At 54.4% G+C, this 17,847-nt stretch overlaps 5 protein-coding genes across 5 annotated transcripts; 3 read left to right on the plus strand and 2 right to left on the minus strand.

Annotated features, from left to right (window-relative positions):
- Window positions 1-3,716: 3,716 nt before the first annotated feature.
- On the minus strand, window positions 3,717-5,180 carry A1O7_06405 (COP9 signalosome complex subunit 2; the record flags this gene model as incomplete). Its single annotated transcript, XM_007760407.1, has 1 exon — window positions 3,717-5,180. One exon carries the CDS (start codon window positions 5,178-5,180, stop codon window positions 3,717-3,719), a length of 1,464 nt encoding a protein of 487 aa, XP_007758597.1.
- Window positions 5,181-5,818: 638 nt separating this feature from the next.
- Window positions 5,819-6,997, plus strand: A1O7_06406 (uncharacterized protein; the record flags this gene model as incomplete). The annotated part of the gene is made up of 1 exon (XM_007760408.1): window positions 5,819-6,997. One exon carries the CDS (start codon window positions 5,819-5,821, stop codon window positions 6,995-6,997), a length of 1,179 nt encoding a protein of 392 aa, XP_007758598.1.
- A 553-nt stretch (window positions 6,998-7,550) lies between these two features.
- A1O7_06407 (uncharacterized protein) lies at window positions 7,551-9,589 on the plus strand (the record flags this gene model as incomplete). Its single annotated transcript, XM_007760409.1, has 2 exons — window positions 7,551-7,791; window positions 7,863-9,589. 2 exons carry the CDS (start codon window positions 7,551-7,553, stop codon window positions 9,587-9,589), a joined length of 1,968 nt encoding a protein of 655 aa, XP_007758599.1.
- A 1,110-nt stretch (window positions 9,590-10,699) lies between these two features.
- Window positions 10,700-12,922, minus strand: A1O7_06408 (uncharacterized protein; the record flags this gene model as incomplete). The annotated part of the gene is made up of 2 exons (XM_007760410.1): window positions 10,700-12,662; window positions 12,717-12,922. The coding sequence occupies 2 exons, from the start codon at window positions 12,920-12,922 to the stop codon at window positions 10,700-10,702; spliced, it is 2,169 nt and encodes a 722-aa protein (XP_007758600.1).
- A 947-nt stretch (window positions 12,923-13,869) lies between these two features.
- A1O7_06409 (CAMK/CAMKL/KIN1 protein kinase) lies at window positions 13,870-17,127 on the plus strand (the record flags this gene model as incomplete). Its single annotated transcript, XM_007760411.1, has 2 exons — window positions 13,870-15,076; window positions 15,128-17,127. The coding sequence occupies 2 exons, from the start codon at window positions 13,870-13,872 to the stop codon at window positions 17,125-17,127; spliced, it is 3,207 nt and encodes a 1,068-aa protein (XP_007758601.1).
- Between the last annotated feature and the right edge of the window lie 720 nt (window positions 17,128-17,847).

Here is a 17,847-nt window from a genome sequence, read left to right on the forward strand (position 1 = left end):
TAGTGCTGGCGGTATGGACCGAAACTCGGGTTTGCGGAAGAATGGTTGTATGAGACGGGATATTGCCTGTCAGGCTGTGATTGCCCACGTAGACCAAGTGTCGGCCTACAGGGCGTGGAATAGTAGAAGTTGGGAAGGGGTAGTGGAGCTGAGCAATATGTCATCTCCTGGATTTGAACGAGGAGTTGCACTGCATTCGCGACTGTTCGACATCCAATATCGCCTTGTAGAATTGGAGAGGTCTCTTCGGGCAGGGCCTGTCTCAGGTTTTTCCGGGAGTACTTTTGTTGTTTCCGGTGAGAGCGCAACTGAATATTCGGGCTGCTCAATTCATTGTGTCGGCGAGGTGAAGATTGTAGTTGTAGTCGACCAGCTTGAGAAGGTTGGCAAGTTCCTGGCTTGGAAACGACAAGGGTCTCGAGAAAGCAAAGCCGCAAGTCCGGCACTGAGAGTGCGCGATAACGATGAATGTTTGGACTCTTTGCGAAGTCGAGGCGAGAGGAAGGGGATGGCAAATGGTTAGACGAGGGTTTGAGTCTTGGTGAGAGTGGAACACCCAATGCAGGCCTGTCTTCTAGCCCCGAAGCTACCCTAGTTCTTTGCGGAGTGGGCGTTGAGAAGACTAATGAGATGTTGATCAGTCGACATCTGCTCAACCAGAGCCAATCGGGGATGTGTCTAGACGTTGGGTGCAGCACTGAGTACCGGCTCGGATAAGAAATGCCGCTGTCCTTGCGAGGTTATCATTGACTTGGACGTGTAAGTGGTGGTTGACAGCACTGCAAATGTGCCGGTGAGGAGCATGGATGTGCAAGGGCGACGCCAGGCGGCAGTGGCGACCTCAGATCCGGATGGCAAGGAGTGGAAAGCGACCAAACAGCGAAGGACAAACTGTCGATGTGGTGTTCGAGATCCTGAATTGAAGGGTGGAGTGAAACTTGAATGAGGTGAAGTTGAGGTGAAAGTCAGATGTCATCCGTACCTCGGTGGAGCAACGAGACACCTGGACAAGGACGAGTGCCCCTCCCAAGGAACAGCAAACAACTGCAGCTACCAGCCGGCCGTCGCCGTCCAGGCACTAACTCAAGTTACGGGGGGCACAAAGACGCCGATCAGCGAACAGGTGCCCCATGGGCGTGCCCACATGGAGCCGCCGGTGCTCTGCGAATAGCTGCGGCTTGTCAATCAGCCCCCCCGCGACGACAGCGAAGAGCACGACTACGGGTAGAGTACCTAGGTGTTTCTACACGGTACTTGTAGGGGCCTAGCTTTAGCTCTTTGCCCCAACCCCTCCACCAATCTGTCCTGTGTTAACACAGGGATCGCAAAAGGTCTCTCTCGACCTTGGTGTGTCAACGCCCGTTTCCTTTCCTGCTTCCCACTTATGGGAATCGGTGTCCAGCACTCGGAAAGCTTGTCTTCCCTGCCGGTCACAGCGTCGCCGCCTGCCTCTGCCACCTATCAGGCGGGGCAACACACCCTCCTCCCTGTCAAAATCCCCGTCACCGCTCTCTCGATGTTTGTCATGGCTGTCCCGGGGAGTGAGCGAGGACTTTCCATTGCAGTTGTGCCGTAATCATCTTCGGCCACTTGAGCTATTCGCGACTCTATACTTTTGCTTTTGGAAGTTGCAAAACTGCTGGATATCACCTCCGAACTCATTCTGTAGACTCTAGGGCCCGGGCTTCTCCGCAAACCATGGCATCGCAACTGACTCAAGAGGTCCAGAATTATATCAGACCATGAATCTAGCTCATGGGTCTGCGGGGATACCACCAGCGCCGGCGTGGTTTCGGCTGCAGGCAAGAGCCAGGTCCGATGCGCTCCGGCGCGAAAGCTCGCTCGGACAAGTGACAAGTCCAGGCTAGTTCTACTGAGCGAAGGAACCCAAAGACCTCCACTTACGGGGTTACTCTCGATGGGACAGAAAAAATGTTACTACGTACCACTTATTGCCCGCTATTACTGTGCTTCAGGACTCTGAACATCTGCTGGCATGGAAGTACTGAGCGCATCAGCGATCCCAGTGTGCTTTGGATAGACTTGCGCTTCCTATTGGTATAGGCGGATCGCGACTACGACAGAGACGCTGCCTAGTTCAGCATGCGGCGATATATTTCCACTCGCATCAGAACCCCATTGGCGGACAGGAGCCCCCGGATGGTCGCTGCAAGTCCGTTGGGCGACATCCATTCCACCATTCGTTAGCCGACGCTCAGCATTTTGGGAGCATCTCGGCGCTCCGGTTCGTCCAGCGCTTTCCACAATTGAACAACGAGGGAATCGGAGCAGGCAAGCATGTTCCGGCGACTTCGCTGGACGATTCTAAGCAATCGTACAAGAAGTGAGCTGCTTGACCGTGCGTGCTGACTATCCTGGCCTGTTGTGCTTAGCGATACCCCACTCATTCTTCCTCGAGCATCTCGGTTCCACGCAGCTATACTCCGTATGCCACTTAGGAATTGCAATCCCGTTCGGCTGACGCAACGTCGACCACGGGCTCTGGCGGGCTCAGTGTCTGTCACACAGTTCGAAACATCGACCCCATCGTACCGCCGAAGCAAGGACAGCACAGTCCCTGCATCGTCTACTGTTGCTCCCCTGGGCGCACAACTGCCACCATCACATGCCGAGCGGCAAAGCCTTCCGCGGCCTCAACAAATGCCTGGGCCGGCGACACCGTAGAGCGGTCCGAGTAAGAGATGCACGAAGCCGGCATCCAAAGTGCCCCATATACTCCGTACAGCATACAACTAGCTTGGGGCATGCGGAATGGCAGTGAACTACTGGTTGATTGTCAGTTGAGGCTACGATAAAAGTCCGAAACGGCTGCACTGCAAGCGAAATGTGATATCAGATTGCTTGGAGGAAAGCATCGTAAACGATCGAGATTCTGTCTCGTCTGATCCAATCACGAGGCTCAACTTTCCTCTTCGGGCGAGGGATGAGCTTGCAATGCTCCACTTCGCGAGATGGCACACTGCATGCCAGGAGCGAGGCCTTTGCGTATCCAAGTCCCTTGTCGAATTCGAAACTCCCGAAGAGGGTGGGGTAAGTGGAGGGTCAAGATCTGCTTTCCTGGAGAAGACCGAACAGACGGTCAACTCGCAGACTTGTCTCTTGTTCTACGAGGTACGGAGTACAACGTCGCGGATTGGTAAGACACCCCAATCGTCTGTCTATCAGGGCGGCTCTGGCCGCTGTCGACGCTGTGACACGTCCATAGCCGCACGCGAGTCATCTCCGGATGCTGATAGCCGTTCTCAGGCTGTTGGGATTGGGCGCCCATTGTCCGTATTTGCAACCTGGCTACCTGTCCTTATGCGCGCCTGTCAGAACGAAGAGCACATTTCGTTCCGTTTCATTTGCTCTTGACCGTCCGACTACCATCTTTGGACGGATGATCCTTTGTGTCGGGTCAGTTTGCTCGCTCACCCTGCCTTGGGCCTGGCTCCCGTGTCTTTGGCCAAACATCAGACCCCGCTTGCATCGTCTGTCCGCCTTTGCCGGAGAATGCATTCTCTCATACCGGGGATTCCTACATCGACGACCCTGCAGTCTGAAAAGCTCTGATGGGTGCATCTGTAATGCGAATGTGAGATGTCCAGATGGCGCTGACGCAAGGCAAGGAGGCGAGGGTCAGTCGCGTACGCTGGTCGTATGGCATCCGCACTAAATTCTTTGTTGCGCTTGATTTTGTGTCGAACCTCGCTCCTTCATATGGGAGCGACTAGCTTGCCACCACCTCGCCCGCGTGCAGCACCCCGACGACCGGGTCCCCGACTGGGTATTGGGCCGGCAGGGTCGAATCCGATCGGAAAATTCATACCAGGGAACCCGGCACCTCCCTGAGAGTCTTCGAGCTTGAAGCCATCGCCTTCGTTGAGCACTGTAGTCCATAGGGTCTCCACGGCAGACGTCCAATCTCGAAGCCGGTTCAGGTGCTCCTTGTCACTTCCTTGGGAGTCCTCAACCTCCACGGTGCCATTTTGTTGATTGATCTTTGCCTGTAGCTTTTTGTCCACGATCAAGAGCCCCAAGATGTCTTGAACCTCGCTGACCGGAATTTTGATGCGCTCTGCAATGAATTGCAAGGTGAAACGGGTGTATGGGGCAATTAGTAGCAAGATGGCTTTGGTGCGCATGTTGCGGCTGACTTCGTCAATGTTCTCGGCTATGAACGGATCCGCCAGCAGATCCTGGTTGTCCTTGAGAATGGATTCATAGCGGAGAATGTCGTCCCGTTGGTAGGCATCGACAAGATCCGTCATAGCTGATATCCGGGGGTCGTTCTTGTAAGGCTTTGTCTCTTGCGAATCGAAGGGGTTTATGGTGGATTTCATCAGCATCGTCGTCAAGACCAGGTACTTCAGGACTTGGATCCGCTGCATGGAGCCGGCCTCGTCGTAGTTCTTGAAAGATTCAAAGAAGTCGCTTTGGGCTTCCTTCCAGTTTTCCTCGCTCATGTGCATCTTCCCGCCACATTCTCTGATGATACCTTGGACTTTCGGATGAGGGACCGCTGACCGTACTGTGAGGGCCTTCTGGTATAGAGACTTCAGTCGCTTGTTGTTCTTCATCTCTGCGTACATTTGGATCTCCAACGCGTAGGCTTCGAGTGAATACGTGCCTTTGCCGGGGTCATCTGTACCGTCTTCCTTCTGACATGCCTGGTGGATCTCCCGCACTTTGTTAGTGAGTTGATTGTAATCTTTCTTGTCGAGGTACAGTTTCGCTAGCTTGAGGTTCGTCTTGAGTGCCAGTCTCTCGTTGTTCGTGGCTTGAAACGTGGACAATGTCAGGCTGTAAAACTCCTCCATCGACTTGTACGCGGTTGAATCTGTCGCCGAAGCATCGGCTTGCTGGCCAGTTACCTTCTCGATGTAGTCCAACATATTATTGATGCTCTTCTCGGAGTAGTTCCTAGTCACCGCACTTTTAACGTATGTGAGTAGCTCCTTGTAGTGTTTAACCGCAGCATCGTATCTGCCCAGTGCGAATTCCAGTTTGATCGCCTGCTTGAGACCCTTGAACCCCCAGTCGCCCTTTTCGTCCTCAAGAGCGGGCACGCCGAGGAATTCATCGATGGCTTCTTGAGGTGATTCGACTTTCAGTTGTTTGGCGTTGTAGTATTTATTTTCGATGTCAACGGAAGCGTCCTGGGGTACTGTTAGCGACATGGTAGCAAGACATCAATGCCGGCACGAATGGAGAGCTTTGGAGAGCACGTACACCTGCGTCCACATCATCGTCGTCTTCATATTCAAAGTCGTACCTGAGAAGTTCGCGTCAGATCTGGTATGTGCAAGGTTTTTATAGTTCCGCCCTACTGCTCTGGGTCGGACTCCTGCATGAAATCATCGTCGTCGGACATCTTGAGGGCTGTTCAACACGACGGTAGGATAAAGGCCCAAAGATCAGCACGACGAAGCAAGCCAACGCTCCGCGAGAGCGGCTGGAAATGGAGTGCGGAGGAGGCTAGACAAGCTAACGCCTCTATCTAGACGTAGAAAGCATAAATATTTAAGTCCTAGCTGTTGCTGTGAAGCGAAAGGATAGAAAGACTGTGATTGACCTCGCAAGTGTTGGGTGAGCGTCAGTGACAGATGATTGCGGAGTGACGCCGAGTTGCTGCCTTCGCCCGCAAAATGCGGAGTTCCAGCTTTAGAGAATAGATTTCAATTCCTCGCCCCTCTTCACTCTCGACTCTGCCATTCTCACGACCTGCAGGCCGTCCGACCAATACGCGAAGGCTCGAGGTATCATTGCGCCGTAGACCCCCTTTCTTCATTCCGACGAACGGTCTCTTGCCGCCAACATGGGTGGCGATTTGAACCTCAAGAAATCATGGCACCCCGTGCTCATGAGCAACCAAAAGAAGGTATGGGAGGAAGAAAAGAAAGCGCTAGAAGAGCGCAAGAAGATTGATCAGATCATGAAAGAACGGGCCGAAGAGCGAGCAATCCAGGAACTTGAGGATCTACAGGAGGCCGCTGGTGGAAGAAAGAGACAAAGTCGAGTTGACTGGATGTACAATGGACCTTCTAGCGGCCAGGCTGGCACTACTGAAGAGATGGAAGGATACCTGCTCGGCAAAAGGCGGATAGATGGTCTAATCAAGGGCTCTGAAAATCAGAAGCTGGAGAAGTCGGCGACCGAGGAGTCCTTCATGGCCCTGCAAAATGCGAATACTGCTCGAGACACGGCTGCGAAGATCAGAGAAGACCCGATGCTAGCGATCAAGAAGCAAGAGCAGGCGGCGTACGAGGCTATGATGAATGATCCGATCAAGCGGAAGTTATTGTTGAAGGCTGCAGGCAGAGAAGATGATGGCCGTGAAAGAGAACACAAGCGGAGAAAACACCACCACCATCACCATCACAGGCACCGTGACGACCGTGACAGATCTGAGCGGGCGCGACCAAATCGAGACGATGAGGACGAGCGCTATGGGAGAAGCAGGCAACGCCGACGGAGATCGTATACGCCTTCGGAATCTCGGTCCCGGTCGCCTCCTCGGAGGACAGCGAAGCCACGCTCGCGGTCTCCCTTCCGAAGAAGACGGTCAGCTTCTCCAGCAGAAAGGCGCCGACCAAGGTCTCGATCTCGGTCGTACTCTCCGCCTCGACGGAACGGCCACAGCTATGGGGTTCGGAAGATGCAGAGCTGGCATTCTTCAAGGCCGGAGCGAGTCCGATCTCGAAGTCCACGTCGTAAAGAACAAGCAGAGAATAGCGACGCCGACGATAGAGCAGCAAGACTCGCAGCCATGCAACAGGATGCATCAGAGCTACAAAACGAGCGACAACGAAGGCTGGCTGACATTGCAGAGCGAGAAAGAGCCGACCGGGAGCGAGACGATGCTGCTCGGGCGAAGACCGCGAAGCACGGCGGGCGTGCGGATTTCGTCGACAGTTTCCACAAGAAAGCTGGAGATTTAACACTCGGAGAGCGTATGGGTCGGAATGGAACGTCGCGGAGAGAAGAAGACGATTGATCCGAGCTTGACGACTGTATCGACACCGCATGTAACGGCCAGACGTACATCGTCTCTCTCATCTTCCGACAGCTTATGGCAAACAGACGGCTCGGAGGTGCTGGGACTCCCTACCGGCATGCGCAGGAACATTTTGACAGAGGCGGCTCTTATCAGCGCCAAGAATTCGCTTATCCAAAGTGCCACGAACTCAAACCGCTCCCAATCTGACCATTCTTTCCCTGTGATCCATACGATTGATGATTGTCATAGCATTATGCTCCAAAACGATCGGGTCGCCTATCTAAATGTCAAGAAGAGCTATCTGAAGCTGCGGCAGCAGCCGGCGACCTATGCTCAGAGTCTGTGGCTACAGGAAAATGCCTCCCTTCGTAGGTTACGGTAGGTCCTTTGTTGTCTGCCGCACACGACCATTGCTTGCCGCCTTTGTTACACTGTACATCCATCGCAAGTTCAGGTTTGTTTGTGACATCTAAACGGCACCGTCTCTATTTCACTCCTTCTGATCCAGAACACCGATGGAGTGAGTTGGTGGGCCTCATCCTTATCCACTATGGCAACTGGCCTCGATCCGTTCTTCAAGCTCGGCAGAGACACGTACCACATATTGCTCGACCCGAAAGCGAGCAGCTTGCCACCTGCCCTGATCCCGAAACTTCGTCGATTTGAAGGGGAGTTCATACCTGTTACTGTCGTTGAGTGGACGCCCTCAATCTTCACTCCGGCCGATCTAAGAGCAACCTGCCGGTACTTCGCAAGCACTGACGACGTCTGGAGTACTGATTTCCTGTCGCGTAAGTTTCCAAGGCGACTTTGTAGATATCATCAAAACCGGAGACTGGCTGACATCTTATACGCCTGTCAGTCATCGTTTTGTTGCAACCACCTACTGTGCGAGGCGGTGTCAAGAAAAAGCGGATATTTTCCATTGACAAATCTAGGAATGACCTCGCGGAAGGCCCATATGTCGTCCTCAGAGCGACAGGTCAAATATTTCCTGTCTTCAGGCTTGTACCAGACCCGCAGCGGGCATTCGTGAGTGGCATCTATCGAAGATCCGCTTCTGGAACGACATGGTGCGAACTTCCAGTAAGTGCACATAAAACAGGCTCGAACGTCAATATCCAGCTGATATTGCAGAAATCACCAGCATTGGTAGCTATACCTTCCAAGCTATATCACCGCCACAGCGACAACCCGTTGGCGGGCCTGAGATTTGCAGTCAAAGACACAATTGCCATTAAAGGCTTAACGACCGGGTTCGGCAACCAAGCCTGGGCGGACACATACCCTGTGGAAAGAACGACGGCCCCGGTCGTCAGGCTACTGCTCGAAGCGGGCGCTGTGCTAGTAGGGAAGCTCAAAACCACTGAGTTCGCCGAAGGTGTTGACCCGTGTGAGTGGACAGATGATGTCTGCCCTTTCAACCCTCGCGGCGACGGGCAGCAGAAACCGTCTTCCTCCAGCACTGGCAGCGCCGTAGCGGTTGCGTCATACGACTGGCTCGACTTCGCGGTCGGCACGGACACAGGCGGCTCTATCAGGCATCCCGCCGGGGTGAACGGCGTGTTCGGACAGCGCCCTTCCTGTGGGTTGGTCAGTCTCGAGGGCGTCCTCGGTGCCACCGACCTATTCAACACGGTCGGCATCTTCGCCAGAGAGGTCGACATCTTCGCCCGCGTCGGGTCATTCCTAGTCAGTCGAGGAAAGCCTCCACCATGCGTGGCCGAAAAGCGCAGATACAACCTCCTCTATCCTACTCGAGCTGCACAAACGGACAACCCGGATCCTCATCACCACGGGCAACACCGATGGTTCCCGCACCCGTCCGTCGACCCAAAGTACTGGTCCGAAGCGGAGAAGCAGATCGACGCCACATTACGAAAGTTCGAAACTCACTTTGACTGCGAACGCATCCCCTTCAACATCAACGACCTTTGGAGGGCGACCCCGCCAGTCGGGCAGTCAAGGTCGCTCGACGAAGCTGTCGGCCCCATCTATTCGGCCATCACCACGGCGTCGGCGGTGGCATGCGGCCTGGGCCAATTCATCACCGCATATCAGGCCAAACACGGCAAGCCGCCCGAGATGTCAGACCTCGTCCGCCGGCGACTGGACCACGGCCGGAACGTAGCCGCAGAGGAAATCGCCAACGCCCTGCAAGCCATGCAGGCCTTCAAGCTGTGGGTTGAGACCACACTCTTCGGATCCTACGACCAGGACGCGACCACACTGCTGATCTTCCCGCAATCGTGTGGGCGGCCGGATTATCGCGACGACGTGCCCGACCGCAGCGAGCTCTTCAACGACACCTTCAGCCTCTATTCGTTCGGCTACCTGGTCGGGTGTCCAGACTATACCATCCCCGTGGCGGAGACGGCGTACGTCTCCAGAATTACGGGGCGGGCAGAGTACCTCCCCGTGTCAATCAGTCTTGTTGGCCGGCCTGGATCGGACCTTGAGCTGTTCAATGTGGTGCGCCAAATGCGTGACACGGGGATGATATCCGATGTCGCCACAGGGGCGCGGATGTATCCCGAGCGACGGATCGAGGGCGTTGCCGTTAGCACAGAAAGTCGTCCGCAGACATGAGCGGTGGAAGTAGAGAGGGTCTCCGCAGATGCGGTCGCTTAGTCATTACCGCCTCGGAGCCGTCTTTATTTTCTGCCTTGCAGTTGGATTTTATCTTGGGCGTTGGGGCATGAGCATTGCCGATCCGGAGAGTTCTTGATGGCCGGCTCTTGCGTCCCCTTATGAGAGATCACCGTATCCTACAGCATCCATAGACGGAGGGAGGGTTTCGCGTGTGCTTCGCATCGAAGGCATCACTAGATAAGGTCTAGCGTGATATTCAATGGTACCTTTACGACTCACCACCTATCTACCTACCAAGAGCGATGACGGGTACGCATGCGATTATTTTCTGAGCAGTCGTGTTTCGATCAAGCTTCAAACATCATAGGAGTCCGTTTCACATCTAACTTTATGCGCTTAGTTGACCATCCAGGTTCAGTGCTTCCTCACAGGCATGACTATGGATGTACCTTAACTCTTTAAGTGAGTCTACACAGCCTATCCCATACCTTCGTTCCCGAAGCGTCCTCTCTTGTTCATTGCGCTATGGGCAGGACACTATCGGCGTGCGTCCCGATGCGAGTAGCGAAGCAGCTATATCTGACGGTGGGTAAATGTGGTGTGCAGTTCTTGGAGCGATGGATGTGCATTGGTGTGCATGCGCAGGCAGCCTATGGCGTGTGTTGTGGGAGGCGAGGCACTCGGCAAGAGGCCGACCAGGCGGTACAGACTAGAGCATCTCCAGTGTCATTCCAGTCTGTACATCAGCAGAAGCACCCCTTGGCTAGAGAGGAAATTTATCCTTGATATGATTTCAGCTAATGGGTGTTGGGCTGGGGAGATGCTTTTTCAACGGTCTTTCCAGAACCCCTATGCTTGAGAACTCCAAAAGGCTCGGTTGGATAACAGGATCAGGGGATGTAGCAAGGTGCAGGGGTGATGAAAAGTGACCGCGCTGGTCCCTCAACTCACGCCTCTGACATATCGACTTTCAGCGATCTCGGAAACTGCCATGTTAGCCCATATGCTGGGAGGCTCCAACCTGAGAAACTCGAAGATGACTGCAGGATCCGATCGATCCGTTACAAGGAGCAGATCCAGCAGGCAGGAATTACACGGATTCCCAGATTAGTCGTCCTCATCGTCACTACCAAAGATAGCTTTGAAAATGGCTTGGCCAGGTCTCTGCTGCTCCTGAGCCTCGTTTCTCTCGGCGTCCATGTCCTCGAGCTCTTCCTTCCTGGTGGGGGGAATTGGCTGTTGACCGATTAGCACTTCTGCAGTGGATCTATTGACCTCAGACGTCTCGTCATGCTGGTATCCGGCAGATGCAAAAGATCGAAATCGTGTTGTGGCAGATTCTGGCTTGGGGGGGCCATCTGCACGTTTTTTCGCAGGCCCGGCGTCACCATCCCCAGACGCCGTATGCGTCGGCATAGAGACACCGAACCTCTTGCATAGCAGTCTCGACGGATAGAAGTTGCTGACGGACCGTGTCATGGGACCAAACATTCCAAGTTTGGCGGCGGCTTCTGCTGGGTCTTCGGGCTTGGCTTTGGCTTTGCTCAATAGCGAGGCCGCGTGGGCCTCGCTTGATGTGTCGCCCTGGCCTTGTGGGAGAGAGGTGGAAGAGGTGAAGCGGCTTGCCATCTGTCCGCTGATCGGCTTGAAGACCTCTGCTGCCCTAGCAAATTCCTGCATTTCGAGGACCCAGTCGTCTTGTCTCATGTGCTCGGCGCGGGGCGGTAGATGCCCTGTCGGCCTCAACCCAGCTTGGATTTCAAGGTACATTCGATACCTAGATCTTTTGTTCTCGTCTTCGGCATATGGCATCCAGCCACTCATCCCGCGTTGGAGAGCTTGCTGAGCCACTTGATGGTCGAGTTTAGGTACGAGGTCCTGCAGCTTCTCTGTCGCTGATTTTGAGGATTCATGACCAGTTGGAGCAGACTCGTTGCCAGCTGCTGGAAGGTTCTGACGCCCCGATGCCGCGACCAGTCGATCACGGGCTGCGAGTGTCAAGAAGTCAAAGACTGATTTGCCTGGAAGTTGCGATTCACCCAGGAGTGATGCTCGTGCCTTCGCAGTCAGATGGGAAGCTTTGGCTGCCTCACTTGTTGAAACGAAATCTGACTTTGTGTCTGTCTCCATGTCTGGCGAAAGCGATGATTTCCATGCCGCTGGTACTTCCGGTGGTATGTACTTGTCATCCTGCAGGCTCATCGTGCCAAATGAATCGAGCTCATCTGCGAGCACGAATCCATCTGGGGGCAGTCGGCCATCGTGGCATTTTCTTAAGGTTCCCTTCAGATTGGCGAGCTTCTTTGAGATAAAAGTCGGCTTAGTAGTGACGAGAGGGTTGGCAGAGCTTGCCATAGGTTTTGGTCTTGTCCTGATCTTCTTATCGCCGCCGATGGTTTTGTTATAAGATATCCTTGGCCCCATCGAGTACGGATCCTCGTCCTCAGAACCGTCATCGTTTAGACCGCCAACACCGAACCCAGTTCTCTTCGATACTGAGGGCGGCTTCTTCCGGGCACCAAGGAGCGGACCGGCGGTGTCTTCATCTGAGGAATGTCCAGTAGGTGCAGATTTGCGAGTTCTGGATTTGCCATTTCTCGAGTCTTCTTTCTCTTGCAGTTCTCCTTCGTAGCCCAGGCCTTTATGGTCTGTTTTTCGGGTGAAAGAGATCACTTGTACATCGTCTGGTGCAAATAGATGGGTTTCTCCGGTCTCCTCGCCATCTTCATTATCACCCAATTTTGCTGCTCTTCGAACTCGGGGCCCGATGCCGTTTCCTTCCCTCCATCCCATTCTCTTCAACAACCTCGAGCCGACCGTCTCACCAGATGGTCGGAAGATGTCAATGGCGGCAATTTTGCGCACACTATCGTGCTCTGTACCAAATCCTGCGAACTCTGTGGATGCATCCAGTGTGCGCGACTCTTCTGCCTCGCGAATGTCTTCCTCGTCCATGAAATCTTCCGGCCTCTGCTGGAGAGCCTTCTGGGCATCTTTCGTACGGTTCTGCCGCGACGAGACAAAGGCGGAAGGTGCCCAACCTTCCTTAGAACCTACAGTGTTATAATATCTGCGCCCACCATTTTAGCCATTGTGCCCTAAATCATATGCTCCGGGTGCTCACCCGGCGTTGAAGCCTCCCGTGAAGGCGCCGTGCAAGCGTTTTCGCCCTCGTTCGTCTGTAACCTCTTGCTTCCATACTGGAACAAATGAGCCGTCATCACGCGTGTGTTCATCTAAAGGTGGCAGAGGTGTGCCGTAAAGGACGAAGGGCGACGCTTGCTTCTGCAAATCAGCCTCGAAGGCCTGCCGTGATCGCTTGTAAGCCATGTGGTGAGAGTGTCGAGCCGCACGATTGAGGCAATCACGTATGGCTAGCGACCTTGGGCCGGCGGGCGGCCGTGAATTTGAGTAGTGCAGCCTTGCTTGGAGGGATGAGGCTGTGAAGATGCCCATCGACTTTTCCGCTGGTACCTGAGGCACTGGCCGGGCAAGCGTCATCAGTGGGGCAACGTACCCGGTGCGGAATACTGTGGCTACCTAAATCCCCCGTCCCACTAATCATATCACTGGGAGCACCAGGAGCGTCCCCTAGCTAGGTAAGCAGCAAAGCTAGCCCAACCACCCGCCCAGTATCGCCTTGTCGAGGTTCACGGCGAGGACGGGAAGCCTGGAAGTTTGGCGGAAGTCTCCTTCGTATCCCCTCATGTGCGTTTGTCAGGTTGTTGGAAGCCCGGCAACTCATCATTCAAGCCGAGATTCATCTGTGATTCCAACTTTCGAGACGCTGATTCCAAGCACTTGAAACGCAGCGTCAGTACTTGGGTATCACCGTTCGGTCTGGACAATTCATCAATCTCATCTGACCCGCGACTCAAGATAGTTCTACCATTGGCCGACCGCCGCCCCCTCTGATCTGCCTTGGACCTCACCTCACACCGAGCTGGTGTCATCTCACTGCCTTCCTGGTCCGCCTGCTCTCTCATGCAACGACCCGATGACCCTACTAATCGCGACGCCTCCTCTTCGGCATAGTCTCCTGACCATCCTCCATCAGCATATCCGGCGATAACATCGACACAAATCCAGGCTGCACCTTCCGCGCAGCGAAGCCTTGCGGGTGCAAAGCCCAGCGAGTTGCGTCGTCTGTTGCGTCCGTGCGGTCTGCCACCAGCGCCCTGAATTCCAGCCGCAACCGTAACACTCGGTCTGAGCTCCAATAGCCCCCCGAGTTCGCTGAACGATCCATCAATTGTTGATCTACTTCGGCTGAGACGATGGCTACAGCAGCATCACAGCAATCGCCCTCGATGGTGCGCAGCCATTCAAGCTCTCGCAATCCGCCCTCCGCCTATGCTCCAGTGTCGCCGTCACAACCTGCAAGAGCGCGATCCACGAACACGAGACCCTCGAACCACACAAGGACCAGCTCTCGAACGTACGAGACGCCTCCTCAATCGAACCCTGCCGCCCTTGTGAACGTTGCTCGCAGAGACTTCGAACAGACCAATGTCGCCTCTATGCCTTCCTCCCGGCGTAGCAATTCTCGCGATGGACGAGCGGAATACCAAACAGATCCAGCATCGCATGGTAGATCATCTTCCCGCCCTGGATCTCGGCGTGGTAGTCAGGACTTGACGGCGCCTACGAACGTAGTAGCAAACGGCAGTTCTGCACATCCCCCCCTCCCGAGCGCCCACGCAAGAAGCGAAGCACACTCGTCACAACCTCATCCCACCGTCGGCCGGAGGCGCACATCGATCACGTGCCAGACAGGAACTTGGTCATTGGGCAAGACTATAGGCCAAGGGAGCATGGGCAAAGTGAAGCTAGCGAAAAACATCGAGACCGGAGAGCAAGCAGCCATCAAGATCGTTCCACGACAAAGCGCCGATGAACAGGGAAATCCGAAAGACGAACGCGCAGACCGCTCAAAGGAAATCCGGACGGCAAGAGAGGCCGCCATGGTGTCTTTGCTCTCGCACCCTTACGTCTGCGGGATGATTGACGTGCAGCGGACGAACTATCACTGGTATATGCTTTTCGAGTATGTCAATGGCGGGCAAATGTTAGACTATATCATTGCGCATGGGCGGCTGAAGGAGAAGCAAGCCCGGAAATTCGCTCGGCAAATCGCGAGTGCTCTCGACTATTGCCATCGGAACAGCATCGTTCATCGAGACCTCAAGATTGAGAACATCCTGATCAGCAAGACTGGCGACATCAAAATCATTGATTTCGGTCTTAGCAACCTCTATTCCCCACGGTCTCTTCTCAAAACGTTTTGCGGGAGTCTGTACTTTGCGGCGCCGGAGTTGTTGCAAGCGCGTCAGTATACTGGACCTGAAGTCGATGTCTGGAGTTTCGGAATTGTTCTATATGTTCTTGTCTGTGGTAAAGTCCCGTTTGACGACCAAAGCATGCCTCAGTTGCATGCCAAAATCAAGAGGGGCGTGGTGGATTACCCTCAGTGGCTGACAGCTGGTGAGTCGAAACCATGTCCATTAACAGCACAAGTATACTGACCGCTTTTAGAATGCAAGAACATTATTTCCCGCATGCTTGTTGTGGATCCGCGAGACCGAGCAAGTCTTCAAGAAATCATGAATCACCCATGGATGACGAAAGGGTTTAACGGACCGCCCGACAACTGTCTCCCTCACAGAGAACCTCTGCAATTGCCCCTTGACCCCGAGGTCATTGAGAAGATGCAAGGCTTTGATTTTGGATCATCTGCCTACATCACCGACCAGCTGACTCGAATCATCGAATCAGAAGACTATCAGAACGCCGTACGTAAAAGCTCCAAGGAAGACTACAGCCACTCATCCAGCACCGGAGAGAAGAAGCGTGGCGTATTTGATTTCTACAAGCGACGAAACTCGATCAGTCGCGAAGGACTTACTGGCCCGTCATCGGAAGCCATTCGTGGGTATGATCCAATCAACGCCTACAGCCCGTTAATTTCAATCTATTACCTGGCTCGCGAGAAGCGCGACCGGGAACGACAACAATCGAACCCCGGGGCTATAGCCATGCCGATGACAGAAAAGGAGTCCCCTCTGAAGTTGCCTGGACTACCAACTCCAGAAGCCGCGTATACTAATACGTTTGCGCCGGAGATGCCCGGGGAGAAGTCTACTGGTGGGCGAGCCAGGCCGCGGGCCCGAACGAACGGCGAAGATGACACTCCTCATGGCGGCAAGCCCCTTGAGGTGCCTGAGAAGAAACATCCTCCCAGCGCAGCTTCTCCGACAGTAATCCCACAGCCAGATCAACCGGCGAAGCGTGAAGGAACCACTTTCGGCCTTTTGCGAAGATTCAGCACTCGACGCTACCGCGATCGGGACATAGAACGGCCCCAGCCACCTCCATCTCTGAACATTCAACCGCCGGCGGATTCAGTTGCACCACCACGCAAATCTTTCTCTGTTCGGCGATCGCGCAGAAGAGATCCTAGCCCATCAACGCATCATGCAGGAGGCAGTCAACCTCAGCACGAGGGATTACTCAGTGCAAGCGGTGGGCTGTCGCGAGCTGGAAAGTTTTTGGGAAGATCGACCAGCGTAAATTCAGCTGACTATCGCCCTCGGCGCGTCTTGCAGAGAGCAACGTCAGGGAACGAGTCCCCTATGTTGGCACCTGAGCCACCGCCGACTAGCGGATCAGACCAGTCAAGTGTACATGCTAGCCGAACCGACAAAGGTGTAGAGCTTACCGATAAACCCGCACCGAACGCAAGCCCGATGACCACTCCGCGCACCCCGAACACCACTCGGACGAAATCTCTGGGGCACGCCCGCCAGGAAAGCATTCAAGCTCGACGTCGTCGTCATGAAGAGCGACGAGCTGAGGCTAATGTTCCTGAAGAGACTGATGCAGACCTACGAGGCGACGCAGATGGGTTAGACACCCCGGCTGTTCCCGACACTCCAGGGACAGAAATATCCAAGCCAGCGAGTCTCAAGGGCTTATTCTCGACTTCCACGACCAGCAGCAAGGCACCAGAGTTCATCAGGCACGATATCATCCGGGTGCTGAATCAGCTAGGAGTGCAATACACTGTGATCAAGGGTGGTTTCTCTTGCCGGCACGCGCCAAGCATCAATCTTGACGGGGTCCGAGACACGGCGGCACCGCTTGATGATGAGAAAAGTGGTCGTGTTACGAGTGGACATCAACGACGAATTTCCTTCGGCGGAGCCTTCCGTGGCAAGGACAGAGAAGATATCAGGGACGACAGGCAAGTATCTCGACACCACACGAGGAGAAGACAGCCTGATCAGAGTTTCGTGACCAACTCTGAAGGGTCGGACGAGTATCTGCAAACGAGAGGGCCAGAAACCCACGACCATGGCGCAACGAGGACCCGTGTACAAGAAGACAGCGGTGAACGCCTCGTGCTCAAGTTCGAGATTGCCATTGTGAAGATACCTCTGCTTTCGCTGCATGGCATCCAGTTCAAGAAAGTGCAAGGGGGGATGAACCAGTACCGGTCCATGACCTCTGCTATCCTCAACGCATTGAGATTGTGACACGAAGAGCCACGACAATTTTCTTTGTTACAGCATAGCTGAGTTCGTATGATGAAAGCAGTCCGCGACACGCAAGGATGGGGGCGACCTAGGTGCTGCATGAGCAACGGACGGCAACACGGACTTTGCGAAAGAGGTAGATCCTGCTGGCTGGCCAGTGACCCGAGAGGTTTCATTTACCAAATCATTGAAGTGCAAGGTACCATAATACAGCAGCAGAGGCAGAAAACACAGTGCTTGTCCACTCGGACATTCTCACTCGCGCAGACGTCGCAGTGTGTAATAGTATTTCCTACGTCCTTGTTATGTTCCATTTCAGACACCTTCGGCCTGGGTCATGCTCTTGAGGTTCGATTATCATTCGTTGGCGTCGGCGGGGAAGACGGGAAGCGATCGACGGTCATCGGAATTTGCACAGCGGCCAAGTAAGGTGTGACTCGGAGAAGAGCCGTGGCACGCATTGACAGAATCGAATGGTGAGATTGGTGTCAAACAGGTCGTCTCGCCCGTGGCAAGAATAAAACCATCCTCATCCACCGCTTATGCCCATAGACGAGGAATCACAAAGATAATAATAACCACCCGACTGAGACACTCGTGGGTGACTGTCCTTCGCGGTGACCGAGACATCTTTGCATCTTGTAACATGGGTCCGCGTGTATGGCGCCTGGGCTGCAGATTGAATCTGAGGTCCAACTCGGCGGGCGAGTGTCCAGCGAG

Source organism: Cladophialophora yegresii, assembly GCF_000585515.1.
Source record: "Cladophialophora yegresii CBS 114405 chromosome Unknown aczIN-supercont1.4, whole genome shotgun sequence".
Lineage (NCBI taxonomy): Eukaryota > Fungi > Ascomycota > Eurotiomycetes > Chaetothyriales > Herpotrichiellaceae > Cladophialophora > Cladophialophora yegresii.